At 44.1% G+C, this 25,000-nt stretch overlaps 1 protein-coding gene across 3 annotated transcripts in view; it reads left to right on the forward strand.

Annotated features, from left to right (window-relative positions):
* Positions 1 to 3,764: 3,764 nt before the first annotated feature.
* arhgap27l (Rho GTPase activating protein 27, like) overlaps positions 3,765 to 25,000 on the forward strand; it is a 28,831-nt gene continuing 7,595 nt past the window's right edge. The window contains exons 1-9 of one of the 3 annotated variants that reach the window (XM_056400552.1): positions 3,765 to 3,901; positions 12,886 to 13,014; positions 16,766 to 17,751; positions 21,006 to 21,212; positions 23,059 to 23,223; positions 23,756 to 23,932; positions 24,509 to 24,574; positions 24,671 to 24,718; positions 24,819 to 24,899. In XM_056400552.1, coding sequence (XP_056256527.1) covers positions 12,984 to 13,014; positions 16,766 to 17,751; positions 21,006 to 21,212; positions 23,059 to 23,223; positions 23,756 to 23,932; positions 24,509 to 24,574; positions 24,671 to 24,718; positions 24,819 to 24,899 — 1,761 coding nt within the window. In that variant the 5' untranslated portion in view covers positions 3,765 to 3,901; positions 12,886 to 12,983. Of the gene's footprint in view, positions 3,902 to 12,771; positions 13,015 to 16,765; positions 17,752 to 21,005; positions 21,213 to 23,058; positions 23,224 to 23,755; positions 23,933 to 24,508; positions 24,575 to 24,670; positions 24,719 to 24,818; positions 24,900 to 25,000 lie in introns of those variants that run through there. The other 2 variants (XM_056400553.1, XM_056400554.1) reach the window with 2 other exon arrangements.

A 25,000-nucleotide genomic window follows, 5' to 3' on the forward strand; every position in this document is an offset into this window, starting at 1 on the left:
CTCTGTCTCTCTCTCTGTCTCTCTCTGTCTCTCTCTCTCTCTGTCTCTCTCTCTCTCTGTCTCTGTCTCTCTCTCTGTCTCTCTCTCTCCTTCTCTCTCTCTCTCTCTCTCTCTCTCTCTGTCTCTGTCTCTCTCTCTGTCTCTCTCTGTCTCTCTCTCTCTCTGTCTCTGTCTCTCTCTCTGTCTCTCTCTCTCTCTCTCTCTCTCCTTCTCTCTCTGCCTCTCTCTGTTTGTGTTGTTGAATCCTCCAGTTCTTCTGATACTCGTCAGGTTTCAGTTTGTACGTTTGTACGAAACTTTATTGTCTGTGATCTGAGAACATGTTCACACTGAACTTTGGAACTCAGCCACAGGATTTATGGCGGGAAAGTGATGTAAAGTGGAGGAAAGGGGGGGTCCAGGCCTGACTTCCTGTCCTTGGGTCCAGGCCTGGACCCAAACCAAACCTGTTAAGACAGGTTTGGTTTGGGTTAACTTAAAGAGACAGTTCCTGTTATGAGTGGTGGGGTTATGTGAGGTCGTCATGTTCAGTCAGAGTGTTTCCTGCAGTAGATTCAGTTTCGAGGAGCAGCAGGAGGACCGGTGCACTAGCAGAGTGATGAGCTGCTGTGGGCGGGGCCAGAAGAAAACACCTGTTTGACACTTTTAAAAGACGTCACTGAAACACTAACATCTGTTTAAATGAAGCTTCATGTTGAATATTTTCATCCTTATCTTCCCGTGAAAGCAGAACTTCTTTACTGCATTTTTCAACTGCTGAACTATCGTATTCCTACGCACAAGCACCTACAGCTGCACTGCATCACGCAGGGCAGCTGAGCCAATCAGGAAGAGGTAAACTTCACTTGGTTCTGACTATAGAGGAAGAGGAAGATAAAGAGCTGTCACTTTAAGTGATGTGAATCCAGTGACGCGTCATCAACTGATTATGGAAGTCTGGCGATGTTAGCTAGCTAGCTGCTGGCTAGTTAGTTTACAACCTATTGCTGAAATACTCTCTGTGGTGAAAAAGCTCCTGGTGTCTGTTTTTAGTGGAATGATATGAGAACATGAGAACATGAGAACATGAGATCATGAGAACATGAGAACATGAGATCATGAGAACATGAGAACATGAGAACATGAGAACATGAGATCATGAGAACATGAGAACATGAGAACATGAGATCATGAGAGCTGCAGTTCAGACAGCAGAGGACAGTCATCTGAAACACTACAGTACACTGATCTGCACTCCTCTATGTGGGAGTGAGATATTTTGGGGGAGGGGGGTCAAATATGATCTACTATGATCTACTATGATCTACTGTGATCTACTATGATCTACTATGATCTAATATGACAGCAGTGAGTGAAAAGTCTGTTTTGTTTGAAACTGACGTGTGTCTCGTTCCAACAGAGACGATGGCTGAGCTCAAATCTTTACTCCTGCGAACCCTGAAATCTCTGAACAAAGAACAGTTTGAGGAGTTCAAGTGGCACCTGGAAACCTGCACCAACATCCCACAGTCCGACCTGGAGAACACAGACAGGCCCAAAACAGTCAACCTGCTGATGGGCCTCGACCCCCGGCAGGCGCTGGACGTGACCATGCAGGTCCTGAGGGAGATCCACAGGAACGATCTGGTCCTGGATCTGTCACAGACCAGCACAGATGGTAAACCTGAGGTCACATCTGAACCTCTTCCCTCACCTGTTCACACCTGGACCTCTTCACTCAGGTGTTGAGACAGTTTAAAGCTGGGGAGGCAGAAGACAAAAAACTAAACGTCTCTAATCAATGATCAATGAAATCCATCATTGAGGGAACAAGAAATATTTTAATTTGAAAGTGTCTCTGACAGGAACCAGAGTCCAGGTGTGAACAGTTGAAACCAGTAAAGTCTGACAGTAAACACTCTCTGGCGTGTGATGATGATGTCAGTGAGGCACCACAAACCAGCTGTTCAAACTTTCAAAATAAAACTAGTTTAAAAAAACCTGACCTTCACTTCCTATCTCTCTGTCTGTTTCAGGAAATCAGAGATAACGGGGTCGTCACATTAACCTCCTCACAGCGGACATGAAGTTACAGAGGCGACGACCTCCACAGATACACCTGGAAATGGGGGAGGGTCAGCAGCCCCCCAGCAAGCTGAGGTCAGATACAAACTGCCTCCACGTCTGAAATAAAACCTCTGGGTGTGTGTGATGAAACTACACATTTGGCTTGTGTCTCTGATCCAGTATGTCTTTATAACATCAGCTGGGGGGGGTTATGTAATCAATACATTTATGTAATCAATAAATATATGTTGTTTCTCAACCAATGTGTCATTTATTTTTTTTTATTCCAAAACGTCTGAGACCCGATTACAGATAGATGGATAGATAGATAGATCAACAGATAGATAGATAGATAGATAGATAGATCGATGGATAGATAGATCAACAGATAGATAGATAGATAGATAGATATAGCTTTCACAATGAGATCTGGTCACGTGAGCGCAGCTGTGAAGAAACGACGCTCCGCCATTTTTATTTCTCCAAGCGATGAAATAAAATATCAACAGTCACATGATCACGTTGATATTTATCTACATTTTAAGAGTTTGAAGATCCGATCATCACAAAAGAGACTCATGGAGAGCTGATAACTAATGATCAGAGTCATGTTGACAGTTAAGGTGTATTGACTGATTTACAAACATCAATCGAGCATCAAGTAACACTCAGGAAAACATTCCACCTTAAAAGATGGCGGTAGCTGCCGGGAGCCTCTGAGCTGCTCAGTAAATTAATTTGTTAATTGGTAAAAACATCTTTTCATTCATCTTTCACTCTCTGACAGTTTCTATATCTGTGATGGATTTACACAGAAACATGACAGAAAGCTAGCTTAGCCTAGCTTGTTAGCTTAGCCTAGCTTGTTAGCTTAGCTATGTTTTCATAGCCTCTCCTGTTAGCTTAGCTTCTCCTCTGAATGGATATTTCTGACTGGATATTTCCAGCGCGGCTTCATTTGCTCAACACAAGGCAGCTAATGTGTGTAAACTTGTCACTGTGGTAACAGTTACATAACCTTTGACCCAGCTCTGGCACGTTAACAAACAGCACCACACCTGCGCAGGTGAGAGACACAAACTTGACAGATGTGGCTCCTCTGAAGGTTTAAAGACAGATGTGAAGAGACTCAAACAAAGTTGGATGTGAAGACGTGAAGAAGAAGCTGTGTGTAAAAGTGTCTAAGCTTTTGCTCATGTTAAATAGACAGTACATTAATGTAACTGCTTTGTGTCCATTCATAACGAACATTAATGTTTTAATAGTGCAGCATGATAGTTTTCTGAGAATCTCATTCACACTGATGATGTAACTGAAATATCTCGAAATAATTCAAAACTTACATTTATTACATTAAATTAAAATATAACAGCTGAATGAACCAAATAGAAATTTAATACAGTTAATAAGAATAATAAAAAATCCTTTGAGTTGTGTTTGATGTGAAGCTGATAATGAACTGAATTATCTGACATGTTGAATTCAGATGTAACTCAATTAACCACCAATAAATGAGAAATGAACTGTATAGATCATCAACAAAGTTTATAAAGGTTTAAAATAATTACATTTTTTTGTAATGTATTTAAAAGTTTATCATGTTCATGTTGAAGTCTGAACAGCAGAGGGCGCTGCTGACCTGCAGGTCTGACTATCTGTCAAACAGGATGTAAACTCAGGAGGAGGAGGAGGAGGAGGAGGAGGACAACAAGCTGGGACTGGCAGGTCAGGGAGGGGCGGGGCCAGAGAGAGAGAGAGAGAGAAGAACCTGTTTCTGTGATTTGGACTCGCCCCTTGAGGAATAGAAGAGAGAAAACACAGAGAGCAGGATGGTTGGATCTGACTTTAACTGCAGGTAAAACACTACAAACCGTGTGAATGTGTGATCGTCTGGTGTGTGTTCGCGCCGTCTTCAGGTTTTCTCTGGTTGCTTTCAACTTTTGAACTTTTTTTAAAAAAAACTTATTTTTGCTAAAATAAAAATCTTCACTGTGTTTGCAAATGGTACGTTACAGGGACATAGATCTGTTCCCACGTTACAATAGTACCTGTAATGATTGATTACAGGCTGAAAAATGATTCTTGGTTAACATTAGTGTGTGTGTGTGTGTGTGTGTGTGTGTGTGTGTGTGTGTTGTTGGCTGGAATGTGTCACTGGGTGTGTTAAGTTCAGGGACTGTGTCCTACTTACAGACTATACATTAACTCTATGCAGAAAAAAGAAAAAAGAAAAGAGGGAAATTATTTAGAAACATTTAGATTTCTCCTTGTGAATTTAACTGGTAATGATCATTTCCAGCTGCAGTTTGATTGGAACTAATACAGACAATGACATATACTGTAAAGACTACATTAGAGTACATGTTGTGTATAATCAGTTTATCATTAAAGTTTTCCCACATTCTCAAAATACAATTAAAAAAGTCTAAATATTCTGGAAGACTAATGAGACAACACATATAATTCAAAGTCAGTGTATTTATCACTAAAACTAAAGGAAAACACTTAAACAGAAAAGAAAATTAAAAGTAAAAAGAAATAAAAGAGAAGAAGAAGAAGAAATTAACTTATTAAAAATAAGATTTTAACTGACTTTCTAATTTCCCATAGAAAGATTTGTCAAACAGCCACATGTATAAATTACATGTTCAGTCACACATGAACCATAAATACATCAAATATATATGCACACTGGATTACATTGGGTTATAGGTTAGAATTGATTAAATCAATTATTGTGCTTTACATTGTATTTAAATTGTGTTGTTTCTTAAAACCAGACATTTGTTTTCTTTCTCTCTGTATCATAGAAAACACATAATAAGAGTTTTGATATTGCCATAGGATGCTGACCATTTACCTGCTGACTTCAGAGCTGTAATTCATGTCTGTATCACTCATAAAATTACGTTTTCACAATATATCCACATATGTAAATACAAGATCGGTTCAATTCAGAAAACTTTATTGGTGCAACAGAAACTGAAGGATGGAAGAAAAACAAAAAATGTTCATATGTGGTTTTTATGTCAGAGGTTTACATGATTATACAAACCTAATTCAAGTATGGTCATATTATTATAACACAGGGATTATTTAGCATTATAACAGCTAACGTAGCCTGAAGCATGTGAGTTGTTGCTATGGTTACCTTTATTTAGGACACTGGTCAAACGGTTTACCTGAACTCTGTCTTTAACAGACACCTGACAACCAATCACTGAGGAGGATTCTCTCTTTTTATGTTTAATTTAGTTTGTCTGAACACTGTGGGAGTCCTGGAGGAGGTCTTGAGGAGGTGGTAGAGGTCTTGAGGAGGTGGTAGAGGTCTTGAGGAGGGTATAGAGGTCTTGAGGAGACTGTAGAGGTCTTGAGGAGGGTATAGAGGTCTTGAGGAGGGTGTAGAGGTCTTGAGGAGGGTATAGAGGTCTTGAGGAGGGTATAGAGGTCTTGAGGAGGGTATAGAGGTCTTGAGGAGGGTATATAGGTCTTGAGGAGGGTGTAGAGGTCTTGAGGAGGGTATAGAGGTCTTGAGGAGACTGTAGAGGTCTTGAGGAGGGTATAGAGGTCTTGAGGAGACTGTAGAGGTCTTGAGGAGGGTATAGAGGTCTTGAGGAGGGTGTAGAGGTCTTGAGGAGGGTGTAGAGGTCTTGAGGAGGGTGTAGAGGTCTTGAGGAGGGTATAGAGGTCTTGAGGAGGGTATAGAGGTCTTGAGGAGACTGTAGAGGTCTTGAGGAGGGTGTAGAGGTCTTGAGGAGGGTAAAGAGGTCTTGAGGAGACTGTAGAGGTCTTGAGGAGGGTATAGAGGTCTTGAGGAGGGTGTCGAGGTCTTGAGGAGGGTATAGAGATCTTGAGGAGGGTATAGAGGTCTTGAGGAGGGTGTAGAGGTGTTGCGGAGGGTATAGAGGTCTTGAGGAGACTGTAAAGGTCTTGAGGAGGGTATATAGGTCTTGAGGAAGGTGTAGAGGTCTTGAGGAGGGTATAGAGGTCTTGAGGAGACTGTAGAGGTCTTGAGGAGGGTATATAGGTCTTGAGGAGGGTGTAGAGGTCTTGAGGAGGGTGTCGAGGTCTTGAGGAGGGTATAGAGATCTTGAGGAGGGTATAGAGGTCTTGAGGAGGGTGTAGAGGTCTTGAGGAGGGTATAGAGATCTTGAGGAGGGTGTAGAGGTCTTGAGGAGACTGTAGAGGTCTTGAGGAGACTGTAGAGGTCTTGAGGAGACTGTAGAGGTCTCGAGGAGGGTGTAGCGGTCTTGAGGAGACTGTAGAGGTCTTGAGGAGGGTGTAGAGGTCTTGAGGAGGGTATAGAGGTCTTGAGGAGGGTGTAGAGGTCTTGAGGAGGGTGTAGAGGTCTTGAGGAGGGTGTAGAGGTCTTGAGGAGACTGTACAGGTCTTGAGGAGGGTGTAGAGGTCTTGAGGAGGGTATACAGGTCTTGAGGAGGGTATAGAGGTCTTGAGGAGGGTGTAGAGGTCTTGAGGAGGGTATATAGGTCTTGAGGAGACTGTAGAGGTCTTGAGGAGGGTGTAGAGGTCTTGAGGAGGGTATAGAGATCTTGAGGAGGGTGTAGAGGTCTTGAGGAGACTGTAGAGATCTTGAGGAGGGTGTAGAGGTCTTGAGGAGACTGTAGAGATCTTGAGGAGGGTATACAGGTCTTGAGGAGGTGTATAGAGGTCTTGAGGAGGGTATAGAGGTCTTGAGGAGGGTATAGAGATCTTGAGGAGGGTGTAGAGGTCTTGAGGAGACTGTAGAGGTCTTGAGGAGGGTGTAGAGGTCTTGAGGAGGGTATACAGGTGTTGAGGAGGGTATAGAGGTCTTGAGGAGGGTGTAGAGGTCTTGAGGAGGGTATATAGGTCTTGAGGAGGGTGTAGAGGTCTTGAGGAGGGTGTAGAGGTCTTGAGGAGGGTATAGAGATCTTGAGGAGGGTGTAGAGGTCTTGAGGAGACTGTAGAGGTCTTGAGGAGGGTGTAGAGGTCTTGAGGAGGGTATACAGGTCTTGAGGAGGGTATAGAGGTCTTGAGGAGGGTATACAGGTCTTGAGGAGGGTGTAGAGGTCTTGAGGAGACTGTAGAGGTCTTGAGGAGGGTGTAGAGGTCTTGAGGAGGGTGTAGAGGTCTTGAGGAGACTGTAGAGGTCTTGAGGAGGGTGTAGAGGTCTTGAGGAGACTGTAAAGGTCTTGAGGAGACTGTAGAGGTCTTGAGGAGGGTGTAGAGGTCTTGAGGAGACTGTAGAGGTCTTGAGGAGACTGTAGAGGTCTTGAGGAGGGTGTAGAGGTCTTGAGGAGACTGTAGAGGTCTTGAGGAGGGTGTAGAGGTCTTGAGGAGACTGTAGAGGTCTTGAGGAGGGTGTAGAGGTCTTGAGGAGACTGTAGAGGTCTTGAGGAGGGTGTAGAGGTCTTGAGGAGGGTATAGAGGTCTTGAGGAGGGTATAGAGATCTTGAGGAGGGTATAGAGGTCTTGAGGAGACTGTAGAGGTCTTGAGGAGACTGTAGAGGTCTTGAGGAGGGTGTAGAGGTCTTGAGGAGGGTATAGAGGTCTTGAGGAGGGTGTAGAGGTCTTGAGGAGGGTGTAGAGGTCTTGAGGAGACTGTAGAGGTCTTGAGGAGACTGTAGAGGTCTTGAGGAGGTGTATCAGGAGGTTCCAGGGTTCAGTGCTGCTGCTGTGGCAGCTGCAGTTTAATGAAGTGGAAACAGCTGATCAGTTTGATACGTCACAGACCAGCTGACAGCCAATCAGAGAGCAGGATGTGTGTTTGTGGTGTAAATATTGTGTGTTGATGTTTGTCAGAAGATCAAACAGTGTGGGCGGAGTCATATCCAAACTCAGTTATTTCAGTCTGTGTGTTTGTGTTTGTGTGTGTGTGAACATGTGTGTGTGTGTGTGTGTGTGTGTGTGTGCCACAGCCAACACTCACACACAGGGTAAAGGTTCAGCTCAGATCTGCACAATCAAATTCTGATTGGCCGTTGAGTTTATGATGTCACATGATCCTTAACACATCCCTGCTCATGTGGTCTGATGGTTTCCTGGTGAAAGTCTTCGTCTCCTCTGATTGGTCAATGGGGCGTGTCCTGCCACAAACCCTCGACCTTGGTTTGATGATTGACAGCTCAGTTTATTTCTTCACACACTTCAGTCCTGTGGTTGAACAGAGCAGGGTGTGTGTGTGTGTGTGTATGTGTGTGTGTGTGTGTGTGTGTGTGTGTGTTACATACCAGCCTTGTGGTGTGGGTGTGGCTCAGAGACAGAGAAAAACAGAGAGAGCAGAGGGGGAGGGGTGGGATGGCAGCATTCCAGCATGTTTCTCACACACCTGAAACACACCTGGCCCAGGTGAGTGACTCACAGCAGGTTAGAGAAAGACTCTTAAAGGGCCAGCCAATGATATCAGTTTCACAGAGGAGTAGTCGAACTATCATTTATTCATATTTGATGTAATTTATTTGTGTAACTGTACACAACAGCTGACTGCTCACAACAACAAACAACAAACAACAAACAACAAACAGGAAATGAAAAATACAACAGTTAGTCAGAACATCAAAGTTAACAACAGGAGACCGAACAGAAATGTCCTAACTGTTCTTCAGTCTTAAGGTGGAGAGGTGAAGCTCAGCACAGAGGGTTACCTGAGCTTCACCTCTCCACCTCTGACGTGTTTCATCCACATCTCTGATCTCTTCCTGAGACACGAGGCTCTGAGTAAAAACACTATTTTTGTTAATGGAGGTTTTCAGAGGGAAGCGGCCATTTTGTGTTTCAACCATAAATCTAAAGGAGTGAGAGGAGATGACAGAGGCAGCGTTGGTTGCTAGTTCACAGACAGAAGAGTTGATAACTGATGTTGGATTGAGTGTTTAAGATTTTCTAACCTGAGATAAAACAGGATTCATAAAGTTAGTCAGGATTTTATTCTGTAAGACTGGAGACTGGAGACTCCAGAGACCAGACTCCAGACTCCAGAGACCAGACTCCAGACTCCAGAGACCAGACTCCAGACTCCAGAGACCAGACTCCAGAGACCAGACTCCAGACTCCAGAGACCAGACTCCAGAGACCAGACTCCAGAGACCAGACTCGAGACTCCAGACTCCAGACTCCAGAGACCAGACTCCAGAGACCAGACTCCAGACTCCAGACTCCAGAGACCAGACTCCAGAGACCAGACTCCAGACTCCAGAGACCAGACTCCAGAGACCAGACTCCAGACTCCAGAGACCAGACTCCAGAGACCAGACTCCAGACTCCAGAGACCAGACTCCAGACTCCAGAGACCAGACTCCAGAGACCAGACTCCAGACTCCAGACTCCAGAGACCAGACTCCAGACTCCAGACTCCAGAGACCAGACTCCAGAGACCAGACTCCAGACTCCAGAGACCAGACTCCAGAGACCAGATTCCAGACTCCAGACTCCAGAAACCAGACTCCAGAGACCAGACTCCAGACTCCAGACTCCAGACTCCAGAGACCAGACTCCAGACTCCAGAGACCAGACTCCAGAGACCAGACTCCAGACTCCAGACTCCAGAGACCAGACTCCAGACTCCAGACTCCAGACTCCAGAAACCAGACTCCAGAGACCAGACTCCAGACTCCAGACTCCAGACTCCAGACTCCAGAGACCAGACTCCAGACTACAGACTCCAGAGACCAGACTCCAGACTCCAGACTCCAGAGACCAGACTCCAGACTCCAGACTCCAGAGACCAGACTCCAGAGACCAGACTCCAGACTCCAGACTCCAGACTCCAGAGACCAGACTCCAGACTCCAGAGACCAGACTCCAGACTCCAGACTCCAGACTCCAGAGACCAGACTCCAGACTCCAGAGACCAGACTCCAGAGACCAGACTCCAGACTCCAGACTCCAGACTCCAGAGACCAGACTCCAGACTCCAGACTCCAGAGACCAGACTCCAGAGACCAGACTCCAGACTCCAGAGACCAGACTCCAGACTCCAGACTCCAGAGACCAGACTCCAGACTCCAGACTCCAGAGACCACACTCCAGACTCCAGACTCCAGAGACCAGACTCCAGACTCCAGACTCCAGAGACCAGACTCCAGAGACCAGACTCCAGAGACCAGACTCCAGACTCCAGACTCCAGACTCCAGAGACCAGACTCCAGACTCCAGACTCCAGACTCCAGAGACCAGACTCCAGACTCCAGACTCCAGAGACCAGACTCCAGAGACCAGACTCCAGACTCCAGATTCCAGACTACAGACTCCAGACTTCAGACTCCAGAGACCAGACTCCAGACTCCAGACTCCAGAGACCAGACTCCAGACTCCAGACTCCAGACTCCAGAGACCAGACTCCAGACTCCAGACTCCAGAGACCAGACTCCAGAGACCAGACTCCAGACTCCAGATTCCAGACTACAGACTCCAGACTTCAGACTCCAGACTCCAGACTTCAGACTCCAGACTCCAGACTTCAGAGACCAGACTCCAGAGACCAGACTCCAGACTCCAGATTCCAGACTACAGACTCCAGACTTCAGACTCCAGAGACCAGACTCCAGAGACCAGACTCCAGACTCCAGACTCCAGAGACCAGACTCCAGAGACCAGACTCCAGACTTCAGACTCCAGACTCCAGACTTCAGACTCCAGACTACAGACTCCAGACTTCAGACTCCAGAGACCAGACTCCAGAGACCAGACTCCAGACTCCAGAGACCAGACTCCAGACTCCAGACTCCAGACTTCAGACTCCAGACTTCAGACTTCAGACTCCAGACTCCAGACTTCAGACTCCAGACTCCAGACTCCAGACTCCAGACTTCAGACTCCAGAGTCCAGACTCCAGACTCCAGGCTTCAGACACCAGAGACCAGACTCCAGACTTCAGATTCCAGACTTCAGACTTCAGACTCCAGACTCCAGACTCCAGACTCCAGACTCCAGACTTCAGACTCCAGACTTCAGACTCCAGACTCCAGACTTCAGACTCCAGACTCCAGACTCCAGACTCCAGACTTCAGACTCCAGAGTCCAGACTCCAGACTCCAGGCTTCAGACACCAGAGACCAGACTCCAGACTTCAGATTCCAGACTTCAGACTTCAGACTCCAGACTCCAGAGACCAGACTCCAGACTTCAGACTTCAGACTTCAGACTTCAGACTCCAGACTCCAGACTCCAGACTCCAGACTCCAGACTCAGACTCCAGACTCCAGACTCCAGACTTCAGACTCCAGACTTCAGACTCCAGACAAGCAGTTTGTGTAAAGGAGCAGTGGCTGAGCAGCAGGGTACCAGGGGCCTTATGTTTACAACAGACCTGTATCAAGTTCTGGCCTTGACATGCAGTGATAACTAATCTTTGAACAACAGCAGCAGACATGACAGTTTCTGTGACGATGACTGGATGACATTATTACATCATATTTATTGATAAGTTATAGGTGAAGTTTGAGATCAATGTGTAAGAACTGTGGAAAACGCTCAGCTCCACTCTGAACACAGCGACTGCACACACACTATTGTTCCTGTACAAAGACAGGAAACACACACACACACACACACACACACACACACATTTTGTGATGTCACTGAGGGGTGGAGTCTATACAACTTGTGGGCGGGGTATTCAGCAGACAGGAAGACCAGACACTTCCCTTTATAAACAGAACAGGCCGGAGATCAGCCTCCTGCTATTGTTCAGTGTGTGTGTGTGTGTGTGTGTGTGTGTGTGTGTGTGTGTGTGTGTGTGTGTGTGTGTGTGTGGTGGCTGCCCTGCTCAGAGGCTCCTGGAGAACAACAGCAGGATGAGGAGCAGCTGTATAGACTGGTTGTTATAGGTGTAATGGTGTCATCAATAATAACAGCACTAATCAATCATAATGATAATAATCAGTCACCTGACACCAGGTAGATTCTGGTCACCTGGTTTCTAATCAGATGTTCCAAAATCTGACTGGAGGAGGAGGAGTCTGAGCGTGTCAACAGGTTTACACCTGTATAAATGTGTTCCTGTCACCTGTGAGACACGTTTGTGTGTTCAACGTGTTTCCTACAACTGTCCTGAAATGGGATTTAAGGTTCGTTTGTTTCAGGAGTCACTCAGATCAGAAGAGTCGAGACTCAAATTTAAATCAGAGTCCGGACCAGGACCAGGATCTGGACCAAGATCAAGATCAGGACCAAGATCAGGACCAGGATCAGGACCAGGATCAGGATCAGGATCAGGACCAGGACCAGGACCAGGACCAGGATCAGGATCAGGATCAGGACCAGGACCAGGACCAATACTTTTGCTCACATGAAAATGTGGTGTTCCCTTACAAATGATGCTTCTTCTGAGTTGTGTTTCAGATCCAGATGTAAATACCTGGAAATAAAAGCTGAAATGTTGATATTCGTCTTTTGATGTCAAACCCAAATGTCTGTTCCAATACTTCTGGAGGAGATTGTAGTTCTCATTCCTCCTGTTTCTGTTTTCACTGTCAAAGTCTGATGCTTCATGTTCAGTTAGAGGAGTCGCTCTTCATCATCCTCAGCTCCTCCTCATCATCCTCAGCTCCTCCTCATCCTCAGCTCTTCTCATCCTCAGCTCAGCCTCAGAAGCCCTGACTGCAGGAGCTTCAGTTCATGTTGTTAGTGCAAGTGAATGATTGTTGTTAGATAGATAGATAGATAGATAGATAGATAGATTGATTGATTGATTGATTGATTGATTGATTGATTGATTGATTGATTGGTTGATTGGTTGATTGGTTGATTGATTGGTGAATGACGATGATGTCTCTCTCTGTTGTATGAGTCAGTTCAGGATCTTTGGTCATTGTTGTGGTTTTCTTGAATCTGGTCTGATCTGGATTTTCTTTCTTGTAGGGCCCTGATGATCAGGTGTGACCTTTGACCTCTCACATTCAGAGTCAACTGCCCATCTACCTGAAGGGGCAGGGCCTGAGGAGCCCAGGGTTGTCACCATGGCAACGACATCCTCCCAGCTTGGCAGAGGTGAGTTTGTGTATGATTTCAGTAGATAAGTAGAGTTAGCAGTAACAGTAGTAGTGTTAGCAGTAGAGTTAGCAGTAGCAGTAGTGTTAGCAGTAACAGTAGCAGTAGAGTTAGCAGTAACAGTAGCAGTAGAGTAAGCAGTAGCAGTAGTGTTAGCAGTAACAGTAGCAGTAGAGTTAGCAGTAACAGTAGCAGTAGAGTAAGCAGTAGCAGTAGTGTTAGCAGTAACAGTAGCAGTAGAGTTAGCAGTAACAGTAGCAGTAGAGTAAGCAGTAGCAGTAGTGTTAGCAGTAACAGTAGCAGTAGAGTTAGCAGTAACAGTAGCAGTAGAGTTAGCAGTAACAGTAGCAGTAGAGTAAGCAGTAGCAGTAGTGTTAGCAGTAACAGTAGCAGTAGTGTTAGCAGTAACAGTAGCAGTAGAGTTAGCAGTAACAGTAGTAGAGTTAGCAGTAAAGTTATCAGTAACAGTAGAGTTAGCAGTAACAGTAGTAGAGTTAGCAGTAACAGTAGTAGTGTAAGCAGTAGAATTAGCAGTAACAGTAGTAGTGTTAGCAGTAACAGTAGTAGTGTAAGCAGTAGTGTTAGCAGTAACAGTAGTAGAGTTGGCAATAAAAGCAGTAGTGTTAGCAGTAACAGTAGTAGAGTTAGCAGTAACAGTAGTAGTGTTAGCAGAAACAGTGGTAGAGTTAGCAGTAACAGTAGCAGTAGAGTTAGCAGTAACAGTAGTAGTGTTAGCAGTAGCAGTAGTGTTAGCAGTAGCAGTAGTGTTAGCAGTAACAGTAGCAGTAGAGTTAGCAGTAATAGTAGTAGAGTTAGCAGTAAAGTTATCAGTAACAGTACTAGTGTTAGCAGTAGAGTTAGCAGTAACAGTAGTAAAGTTAGCAGTAACAGTAGTAGTGTAAACAGTAGAGTTGGCAGTAACAGTAGTAGTGTTAGCAGTAAAAGTAGTAGTGTAAGCAGTAGAATTAGCAGTAACAGTAGTAGTGTTAGCAGTAACAGTAGTAGTGTAAGCAGTAGTGTTAGCAGTAACAGTAGTAGAGTTGGCAATAAAAGCAGTAGTGTTAGCAGTAACAGTAGTAGAGTTAGCAGTAACAGTAGTAGTGTTAGCAGAAACAGTGGTAGAGTTAGCAGTAACAGTAGCAGTAGAGTTAGCAGTAACAGTAGTAGTGTTAGCAGTAGCAGTAGTGTTAGCAGTAGCAGTAGTGTTAGCAGTAACAGTAGCAGTAGAGTTAGCAGTAATAGTAGTAGAGTTAGCAGTAAAGTTATCAGTAACAGTACTAGTGTTAGCAGTAGAGTTAGCAGTAACAGTAGTAGAGTTAGCAGTAACAGTAGTAGTGTAAGCAGTAGAATTAGCAGTAACAGTAGTAGTGTTAGCAGTAACAGTAGTAGTGTAAGCAGTAGTGTTAGCAGTAACAGTAGTAGAGTTGGCAATAAAAGCAGTAGTGTTAGCAGTAACAGTAGTAGAGTTAGCAGTAACAGTAGTAGTGTTAGCAGAAACAGTGGTAGAGTTAGCAGTAACAGTAGCAGTAGAGTTAGCAGTAACAGTAGTAGTGTTAGCAGTAGCAGTAGTGTTAGCAGTAGCAGTAGTGTTAGCAGTAACAGTAGCAGTAGAGTTAGCAGTAATAGTAGTAGAGTTAGCAGTAAAGTTATCAGTAACAGTACTAGTGTTAGCAGTAGAGTTAGCAGTAACAGTAGTAAAGTTAGCAGTAACAGTAGTAGTGTAAACAGTAGAGTTGGCAGTAACAGTAGTAGTGTTAGCAGTAAAAGTAGTAGTGTAAGCAGTAGAATTAGCAGTAACAGTAGTAGTGTTAGCAGTAACAGTAGTAGTGTAAGCAGTAGTGTTAGCAGTAACAGTAGTAGAGTTGGCAATAAAAGCAGTAGTGTTAGCAGTAACAGTAGTAGAGTTAGCAGTAACAGTAGTAGTGTTAGCAGAAACAGTGGTAGAGTTAGCAGTAACAGTAGCAGTAGAGTTAGCAGTAACAGTAGTAGTGTTAGCAGTAGCAGTAGTGTTAGCAGTAGCAGTAGTGTTAGCAGTAACAGTAGCAGTAGAGTTAGCAGTAATAGTAGTAGAGTTAGCAGTAAAGTTATCAGTAACAGTACTAGTGTTAGCAGTAGAGTTAGCAGTAACAGTAGTAAAGTTAGCAGTAACAGTAGTAGTGTAAACAGTAGAGTTGGCAGTAACAGTAGTAGTGTTAGCAGTAACAGTAGTAGTGTAAACAGTAGAGTTGGCAGTAACAGTAGTAAAGTTAGCAGTAACAGTAGTAGTGTAAACAGTAGAGTTGGCAGTAACAGTAGTAGTGTTAGCAGTAACAGTAGTAGTGTAAACAGTAGAGTTAGCAGTAACAGTAGTAAAGTTAGCAGTAACAGTAGTAGTGTAAACAGTAGAGTTGGCAGTAACAGTAGTAGTGTTAGCAGTAAAAGTAGTAGTGTAAGCAGTAGTGTTAGCAGTAACAGTAGTAGAGTTGGCAATAAAAGCAGTAGTGTTAGCAGTAACAGTAGTAGAGTTAGCAGTAACAGTAGTAGTGTTAGCAGTAACAGTAGCAGTAGAGTTAGCAGTAACAGTTGCAGTAGAGTTAGCAGTAACAGTAGTAGAGTTAGCAGTAACAGTAGTAGAGTTAGCAGTAACAGTAGTAGTGTTAGCAGTAACAGTGGTAGAGTTAGCAGTAACAGTAGCAGCAGAGTTAGCAGTAACAGTAGTAATGTTAGCAGTAGAGTTAGCAGTAGTAGTAGTGTTAGCAGTAACAGTAGCAGTAGAGTTAGCAGTAACAGTAGCAGTAGAGTTAGCAGTGACAGTAGTAGTGTTAGCAGTAACAGTGGTACAGTTAGCAGTAACAGTAGTAGTGTTAGCAGTAACAGTAGTAGTGTTAGCAGTAACAGTACTGTTAGCAGTACTCTACTCCCCACTGTTAGCTGTAGTGTTAGCAGTAACAGTAGTAGTGTTAGCAGTAACAGTAGTAGTGTAAGCAGTAGTGTTAGCAGTAACAGTAGTAGAGTTGGCAATAAAAGCAGTAGTGTTAGCAGTAACAGTAGTAGAGTTAGCAGTAACAGTAGTAGTGTTAGCAGAAACAGTGGTAGAGTTAGCAGTAACAGTAACAGTAGCAGTAGAGTTAGCAGTAACAGTAGTAGTGTTAGCAGTAGCAGTAGTGTTAGCAGTAGCAGTAGTGTTAGCAGTAACAGTAGCAGTAGAGTTAGCAGTAACAGTAGTAGAGTTAGCAGTAAAGTTATCAGTAACAGTACTAGTGTTAGCGGTAGAGTTAGCAGTAACAGTGGTAAAGTTAGCAGTAACAGTAGTAGTGTAAACAGTAGAGTTGGCAGTAACAGTAGTAGTGTTAGCAGTAACAGTAGTAGTGTAAGCAGTAGAATTAGCAGTAACAGTAGTAGTGTTAGCAGTAAAAGTAGTAGTGTAAGCAGTAGTGTTAGTAATAACAGTAGTAGAGTTGGCAATAAAAGCAGTAGTGTTAGCAGTAACAGTAGTAGAGTTAGCAGTAACAGTAGTAGTGTTAGCAGTAACAGTACTGTTAGCAGTACTCTACTCCCCACTGTTAGCTGTAGTGTTAGCAGTAACTATAATAGTGTTAGCAGTAAAAGTACTAATGCTAGCATTAACTGTAGTATTGTTAGCAGTAGTGTTATCAGTAGTAACAGTATTAGTAGTAGCAATAGAGTTAGCATTAGCATTGGCTCTTGTACTTGATTTAACACTGTTGTTAATTATTTCCTCTGGTCCTCCGGTCTAAACCCTGTCTTTCAGGTCTGGGTCTTGTCCTGGTGGAGTTTGAGTATGAGTACCAGGGTCGGGATGGGGTGCTGGTCTCCATCAAACCCAATGAACGTTACGTCCTGCTGGCTAAGACCAACGACCACTGGTGGCAGGTCCAGAGTGACTGTAGCTCCAAACCCTTCTACATCCCCGCCAAGTACGTTAAGGAGTTGCCGGCGGACTTCCCCTCCCCACTGGACTTTGCTGATCCACTCAGTCCTGAACCAGTTCTGGTTCCCATGACTGCACCTGCCCCAGTCCCTGTGCCTGTCCCTGTTCCAAAGACTCTGGATGAGCCCACTAGAACCAAACCAGGGGACGAGGTGACAATCCGGCTCAGACCCGATACATCCACCGGGTACCGCAAGACTGAGAACCGCTTGTCGACATTTGGTGTCCCACTGGACTTCCATGACCTGTCACATCAGGTGGTGCCAGCACCACGGCATCCTGGCAACCCCCCATCTGGTCTCATAGAGACCGGGACCAGCAGGAATACGAACATGGCCAACGGTGGTCTGAGTCAAAAGCAGCCTCACCTGCCAGGGTGCCTGGATGACCAAATGGACTCTGGGAAAGCTCGGGTTCCCAGTTTCAGTCCAGCTGACCCCCTTTCTACAGCCCGGCTCCCAACCCAGCCCATACCGGTGGAGACACCAGTGGTCCCAGTGGTCCCCCCCAACAACGGCATCCACAACAGGTCCTCACTGACTGCAGGTTGCCATGACAAGCAGGAGTCACCAATAGAGCCGGAGGAGGAGGAGGATGAGGAGGAGGAGGAGGAGGAGGAGGAGGAGGAGATGAGCGTGGAGGAGAGTGCTGATGAGGATGAGGATTCAACGAAGGAGGAAGAATCAAACCACATCTACGAGTCGATCCAGGACCTGAACCTGGACCTGGAGGCTCTGGTTGGAGGAAGGGTTAGTCCTGGAGAACCACCTGAATCTGTCCCTGCACCTGCCCCACCCCCCACACAGGTAAGATGGTGGCGTCAGTGGTCCGACCTGCAGCTCGTTCAGGTTTTAGATTCCCTTCACAAAGAGGTTTCTGTATCTGAGTCTCAGTCCAGGACTGAGACTCAGATACACAGATCAGGGACGTCCGGTCTGACTGTCGGCATGCTCGACTGAGGAGGAGACTGATCATCAATAATCAGCAACGCTGATCAAAGTACATTCAAACTGCTGCTTCACTCAGAGGCTGCACTTCTTCTTACAAAATAAAAGCCTTCTCCAGCGTGTCATTTCCTGATGCGTCGACACAGGAAGCAAAAGAAAAAAAAGCTGTCTCCTCTTTTTATTCTCATCAGAGCATAAACACTGCTGACCTCTGACCTCTGACCTCCAGAACTGCAGTAAACTGGTCCTTGAATTTACTTTTATTTTTTATTTTTTGTTTCTTACTGTATTAAATACTCATGGGGGGGGGGGTCTGTGTGGTGTCTGGTGATGTCACAGCAGGATGTGATGAGGTCAGCAGGATGTAGTGATGTCACAGTCAGCAGGATGTGTTCAGAGTCGGACAGGAAACTGTGAGAGGACGATGCTGCAGCGACACCTGCAGGACGAGGCAGGAAACACAGTAACCTGACACCTGAGTGTGTGTGTGTGTGTGTGTGTGTGTGTGTGTGTGTGTGTGTGTGTGTGTGAACTGGTCTGACTGGTTTGTGAGGCTGAATCTGGTCTCTCAGCTCAGCACTTTAAAAGAAAATGTTAAACTACAAAAGACTGACTTTACAATAATAATTATAATAATAATAATAGTGGCTGTGCTCATTTTGAAAGAAGTTGAAGTGGCAGATGAAAGTGAACGAGGATAAAGTGTCTGAGTGAGTGAAGCTGACTCCACAGACCTGGACCCAGACAGAACCAGCTGAAGGTCTGTGGTGAATCTGTGGTTACGACGTTCTTCTGTCAAACTGGACTCGTTTGGTCTTCAGACAAATATTAACCATGTGTCCTGGTCTGAGCTGCATCCTGATTGGCTGCAGATCACAGCAGTGGTCCAGTCCGTTCAGGTCCGGTCTGGTTCAGTAGAACCTTAGCAGTCAGTCCTGGACCAGAGCATCACAGCTGTGTCAGATTATCCTGACTAGTTTCTGGGTAGAGAGAGTGGAGGGAACCTGTTGGGGGGGGGGGGGGGGGGGGGGGGGGGGGGCGACAGGAGCCCCACAGGGGCCATAGCAGGTTAGACCTGGTTTTTCTTGTTCAGGCTTCAGCCTCACTGTCTTCCTCTGACTGAGGTGACACAGGTTTTGGAGGGAAACAGCAGAGGGCAGCAGAGTGTCATCCTGCTTCAGATGCACTGCAGAGTCCAAACAACCAGAGGTTCACTGTGTTAGTGTGTGTGTGCGTGTGCGTGTGCATAACGCAACAGTTTTTACAACAGTTTGTAAAACAGGCTGTAAATCCACAGAGGTGTGGTGAGTCTGCCGTGGTCAGCGAATGTGTCGCTGTGGAAGATTTCTTCAGTCTTTATGAGCAGTTTATAAAATGTTTCCTGAACAACCAGCAGTTCCCTGTGGACCTGATGATATCTTATACTGTGTGTGTATGTGTCCAGGAGTCATTGAAAATGTTCTAGGAGTCATTATAAACGCCGTAAATGTCCTTGAGGAAGCTTTATAAAATCCTGAGGAGGTTGTTGGTCCTTGAACATGTTTCCTTGAGAAGTTCTGTGAAACCTGGAAGAGGTTCAAGGTGTCCTGGAGGATGTCAGGTGAGTCTGTGAGGAGGTTCCAGGGTATGAAAAAGGGTATTTAAATCAGCAGGGATAAGGCTTCAGGCTGCAGAGGGGCGGGGCTACAGGCTGCAGAGGGGCGGAGCTACAGGCTGCAGAGGGGCGGAGCTACAGGCTGCAGAGGACTGGCTGCAGTCTGACAATGGTTTGAGTTCCAGTCGGAGCAGAAACAGAGAAACTTCCTGACTTGTTTCTAATAGAGTTTGATTCTGGATAGAATTTAGGAACACAGAGGCATTATGGGTAAGTCCACAACCTGAACTGTTGAAGTTATTGGTTACGCTTCCTTCATTCTGCTGTTTTAGGCTCTGATGGATTTTGTGAAGTCAGTGAACTACGACCGCTGATTCAGGACTCTGCGGTCCAGGACCTGAGGCCAGTTTATAGTCCAGGTCTCTGGCCTGGTCCTTGACAGTGTCTCAGGGTAACAGCTGATCTCAGCTGACAGATGTTCAGGTTAATGTGAAACTCAGGTGTTATTGTGGAGTTTGACCTCTGACCTCTGACTAACAGTCTGTTAAACATTCAGAGGAGACACACCTGGTCCTGGACTCACCTGGTCTGTATTACTGTGAGAACCTGCTGCTTGGACGTTCACAGTCACCTCGTCTCATCAAGAGAAAAACTTTCTCTTATATTCAGATTTCCTTTGTTGAATGTTTCATTCAGGTTTTTAAAATTGCAAATTGAAAATGTTCATAAAGTCTGTGGATAGAGAGACAGTGATCAGCTGTGGAACTCTGTGCTTCCACCTGGCTCATCAACATCAGCTCTTTACCTGTAGCCACAGTCACACAGGTACAGGTGTGGTGAGGCCTCGTCCGTCACGGTGTTTTGGCTCTTCAGCTGGTAAAACAGCCGGTCGTTCCGAGTCCAGTTTGTATCTGCATCATGTGAAGTGACGACAAAATGACAGTGTCAGCAGCAGAAACTGTTTTACATGTGATCATTAGCATTAATATAATTATATCGAGAGCATGATCAGTTATTTCAGGATGATTAATATTCATGAGACATTTCAGTTCAACACAAATCCAAGAAATAATCTTCACAGTGAAGTGACCACAGCATTCATTTACTGTTTGTGTGTGTGTGTGTGCATGTGTGCGTGTGTGCGTGTGTGTGTGTGTGTGTGTGTGTGTGTGTGTGTGTGTGTGTGTGTGTGTGTGTGTGTGTGTTTATAAAACATAGGAGGAGCACTTCCTGTCGGACGGCGGCTCGCTCCACCCAGACAAAGAGATCGTTATTGTTAATGAGGAGAAGAGTTTATCAGTTTCTCTTTAGATGTTACTGTGACAGAAACTCTCAGATGTTTGGCTTCATTCATCAATTATCATTAGTCAATCATCATTTATTAATTAGCCTCAGATCATCTTTATCCAGATCATCCAGTTTGTCATCATAAAAAATCAAAACAGTGATGTACTGTTCCTTTAAGTCGTCGCGCTCTCTCTCTCTCTCTCTCTCTCTCTCTCTCTTTCTCTCTCTGTAGGACCACAGCTCGCCCGGCCCTAACTCGCCCATCTACGCCAACGTCTCCTCTCTGAAGAAAACGTGTCTCCCTCAGACCTCGGCCCCAATACCACCACCTCCTTCTGACCCCGCCCCCTCTGTCCCAGACCACACCCCCTTGTCTTCCGTCTCCTCCTCCGGCATGATAAGCCCCGCCTCTCCGCTCAGCCCACAGGAGGAGTGGCAGGTAAGGTGACCTCTGACCTCTGTGTTTCATTAGCGTAAGTTTAAATACTGAAAGGACTTCAAGCGGCAGCTGAGACAGAAGCTGTGAAAGAAACTGAAGTGGACACAGAGGACAGAAGCACAGACAGACATTGAAATGACAGTGGAAATTTAAACACTGAAAGAAGTGGAAGTTTCAGTTGAGACAGAAGTTGTGAAGTAAATCGAAGTGGCAGATGAAATTTAAGGAGTGAAAGGAATTGAAGTGGAAGTCAATATCACTAAAAGAAAATGAAACAGCAGATGAAATATGAGGACTGAGAGAAATTGATGTGGCAGTGTGGACAGACAAACTGAAAGAAAATGAAGTGGTAGGTAAAATGTAGCGAGAGGAAGACGAAGTTACCATTAAGAAAGAAGAACTGAAGGAAAATGAAGAGGTTATGGTTATGAGGTTATGACAGTTCTGACAAAGGCACTGAAAGAAATTGGCAGATGAACTACAAATAATAAAAGAAGTTGATGTGATGGTTCAGACTAAAGTACTAAATGAAACTGAAGTGGTAGAGGAAATTTACAGAGTAGAATAAGCTGCAAGGGCAGTTGAGACAAAATGCAAGGACTAAAAGCAGTTGAAGTGGCAGGTGAAATCTAAGGTCTGAAAACTGACAGACATTGAAGTGACATAGTAGACAGGAACACTAAAGGAAAATGAAGTGATTGATTGAATTTAAGGAGTGACAGAAGCACTGAAAGAAAATTAAGTGGAGGTTGAAATTTGAGGCGTGAACGAAGTCGAGGCAGAAGAACCTAAACTGAACTGAAATAAAAAACTTCAGGACTGAAAGGAATGGAAGTGATAGTTGAAACAGAAACATTGAGATTCAAGCAACAGATGAAATTTACACACAGAAACACTGGAAAAAAAAGAGAAGCTGATGAAATTTCACCTTTAAAAAAGTGTATTTATCATAGCTCTTATAGATACTATATATAATATATATCTATATATATATATCTATATATATATATATCTTATAGATACTATATATAATATATATCTATATATATATATATATATGTGTGTGTGTGTGTGTATACGTATATATATATATATACGTATACACACACACACACACATATATATATATATATATATGTGTGTGTGTGTGTGTGTGTGTATACGTATATATATATATATATATATATATATATATATATATATATATATAACATTTGATATGTAACTCATATTGTCTTTTAGTTTTTTATCGCAGCTCTTGTTCTAATGTTTTTATTGAACAGAAGTTTAGTTTCAGTTCAGTTTCTGGTGTGTTCGTGTGGCTGCAGCTCACAGGTGATTAAAGTTTAATCAGACGTCACCTGAGCTGATCAGGTTTGTTCCTCAGAGATCGAATGAACAGGTAAAGCTCACATGTTGCTGAGGAACAGCTGACGGTTCACTGCCTTGCTCAAAGACACTTCAGTCGCACACTGACAATGACACTGGTCAGGAAACTGGATATTATTTTATAAATGTCCATTTGTGACTTGATGTAGGATTCAGATGATCGAATGAAAACTGTTGCTAGGCGACTGTTTCTAAAAGTTTTTTTTATTTGTAAATAACCTTGTTTTTCCTGTGTTTTGATGTCATGTTTGAGAAAAGACACAAAAACAAAATGTTATTTATTTATTTTAAAGCTAATAACCTGAACAAATAAAAGATTATTATTTATTTATTTAAATAAATGAATAACAGTTTAGTTAAAAATAGAAGCAACTTTCCCTTCATTAAGTTTTTTTGACCTCCTCATACAAACATAATAAATACGGATGTACCTGAATGCACCATGTTTTCTCTGCAGGTGCACACTGACCAGGATAGTGGGAAGGTGTTTTATTTCCATCCTGTCACCAGACAGACCACCTGGTCCGACCCCCGCAACCCGCCACACATGGACCAGTCCAAGGGGAGGGAGGGGGGACAGCTGACCTCCCCCTCACCTCTGCTCTCCCCCGCTTCCTCTCAGGTACCAGAAACACAAACCTGTTCACATTTACAACTGAGATTATTTATTGTTTTATTAAGTTTGAAATGAACAGTTCCACTTCAAATGAAGAATTCCTTTATAAAGGATTTCTTTCTTTATCAGGTTATTAACTCAGTCGTTAACATTATAAATCATTAATAAACAATTATAAACACGTTATAACAGTTTTCATACATTGATTCAGGCTCACTTTTTGGCAATATCAAGTTAACGCTTCCTACTCATTAATCTGACTGATCAGTTATTATCATTTATAACTGGTAACAGGAGCCTGTTAGTAACTGATCAATACATGAAGATGTGTTTATAAATGTTAGTAACTGATCAATAAATGGTTGTAAACTGATGAAGAAATATGAAGACGATGGAGGGAAAAAACACAGACACGTGAACAGAGGGACAAAGACAATACAAAATATCAATATTGATTACATTATTATTGATCACATCATTATTGATCACATGAATATGAAGTGATGTTCAGAGCTGTGCCCCCCCCCCCCCCCCCCAGAGCTCCTGTGGGTGGGAGCAGCTGGTGGACGAAGTCTCAGGCAGATTTTATTACTACAACCCGACCACACGAGCCACATCCTGGACCGCACCTGAGGCGCTGTCCTCCCCCGCCTCCTCCTCCTCCCCCGCCTCCCCCCCCGGACCTTCAGCCAACAGGAAGCATGAGGACGGCCCGGTACGGTCCTGAGAGGAGTCTGGATCAGATCTGATCCAGGATCAGTGAAGTCAGGGATTATAGACACATTGATCTGAAACAGGATCAATATCTCAGGAGCAGGGACTGAAAGCAGCTGAGGTGGCAGATGAAGTCTAAGGTCTGAAAAAGCTGAGGTGGCAGTGTAGACAGGAACACTGAAGGAAAATGAAGTGATGAATTGAATTGGAGGAGTGACAGAAGCACTGAAAGGAATGTAAGTGGAGGAGAAAATGGATATGAAATACTAAATACTGAGATAGAAGCTCTGAAAGAAAATGAAGTGGAAGATGAACCTAAAGAACTGAGATAAAATATTCAGGACTGACAGTAATGGAAGTGGAAGTGTAGACAGGAACACTGAAAGCTCTAAAAAGAGCAGATGAGATGTGACTTTAAAAAAGTTTCTCTATTCTGTATACATATATACATATATATATATATATACACACACACACGTATGTATATGTATATATGTGTGTGTACAAAAATATATATGTATATTTGTATATATAATAAATGACAGTTTATTTCTGTTCTTTATCTGGTTGAATGAAGCCCCCCCTGCCAGAGGAGGATTATCCTGTGGATGCACCTAGAGACAACAACACTGTCTTTACCACGGTACACACACACACACACACACACACACACACACACACACACACACACACACACACAGGGTTTCATCTCCAGTCTGTCCCTGTGTTTTTTTCCCAGCATGCTCAGCAGCCCGTGGGTCTGATTCCCAGAGCTCAGCTGCAGGAGGTGATCAATCAATCAATCAATCAATCAATCAATCAATATATCATCAGGTTTTGCACCTGATTCTTTTTTCATTGATCCATGGGTTCGTTGTTTGTTCCAGCCCTCACATCTGCCCCAAAGAATGATGGGAAATGGAGTTTCTGAGGAGGGAACGAACTGGAGATACAGCGTGGCGGAAGACGTCAGACAAACATTATTGATCATGATGGAAATAATTTACAATTTTATAACTTACATTAAAATATGAATTCATTTAAAAATAATTTAAAATCTCCTCTTTAC

Source organism: Seriola aureovittata, chromosome 17 (assembly GCF_021018895.1).
Source record: "Seriola aureovittata isolate HTS-2021-v1 ecotype China chromosome 17, ASM2101889v1, whole genome shotgun sequence".
In the NCBI taxonomy this organism is placed as follows: domain Eukaryota; kingdom Metazoa; phylum Chordata; class Actinopteri; order Carangiformes; family Carangidae; genus Seriola; species Seriola aureovittata.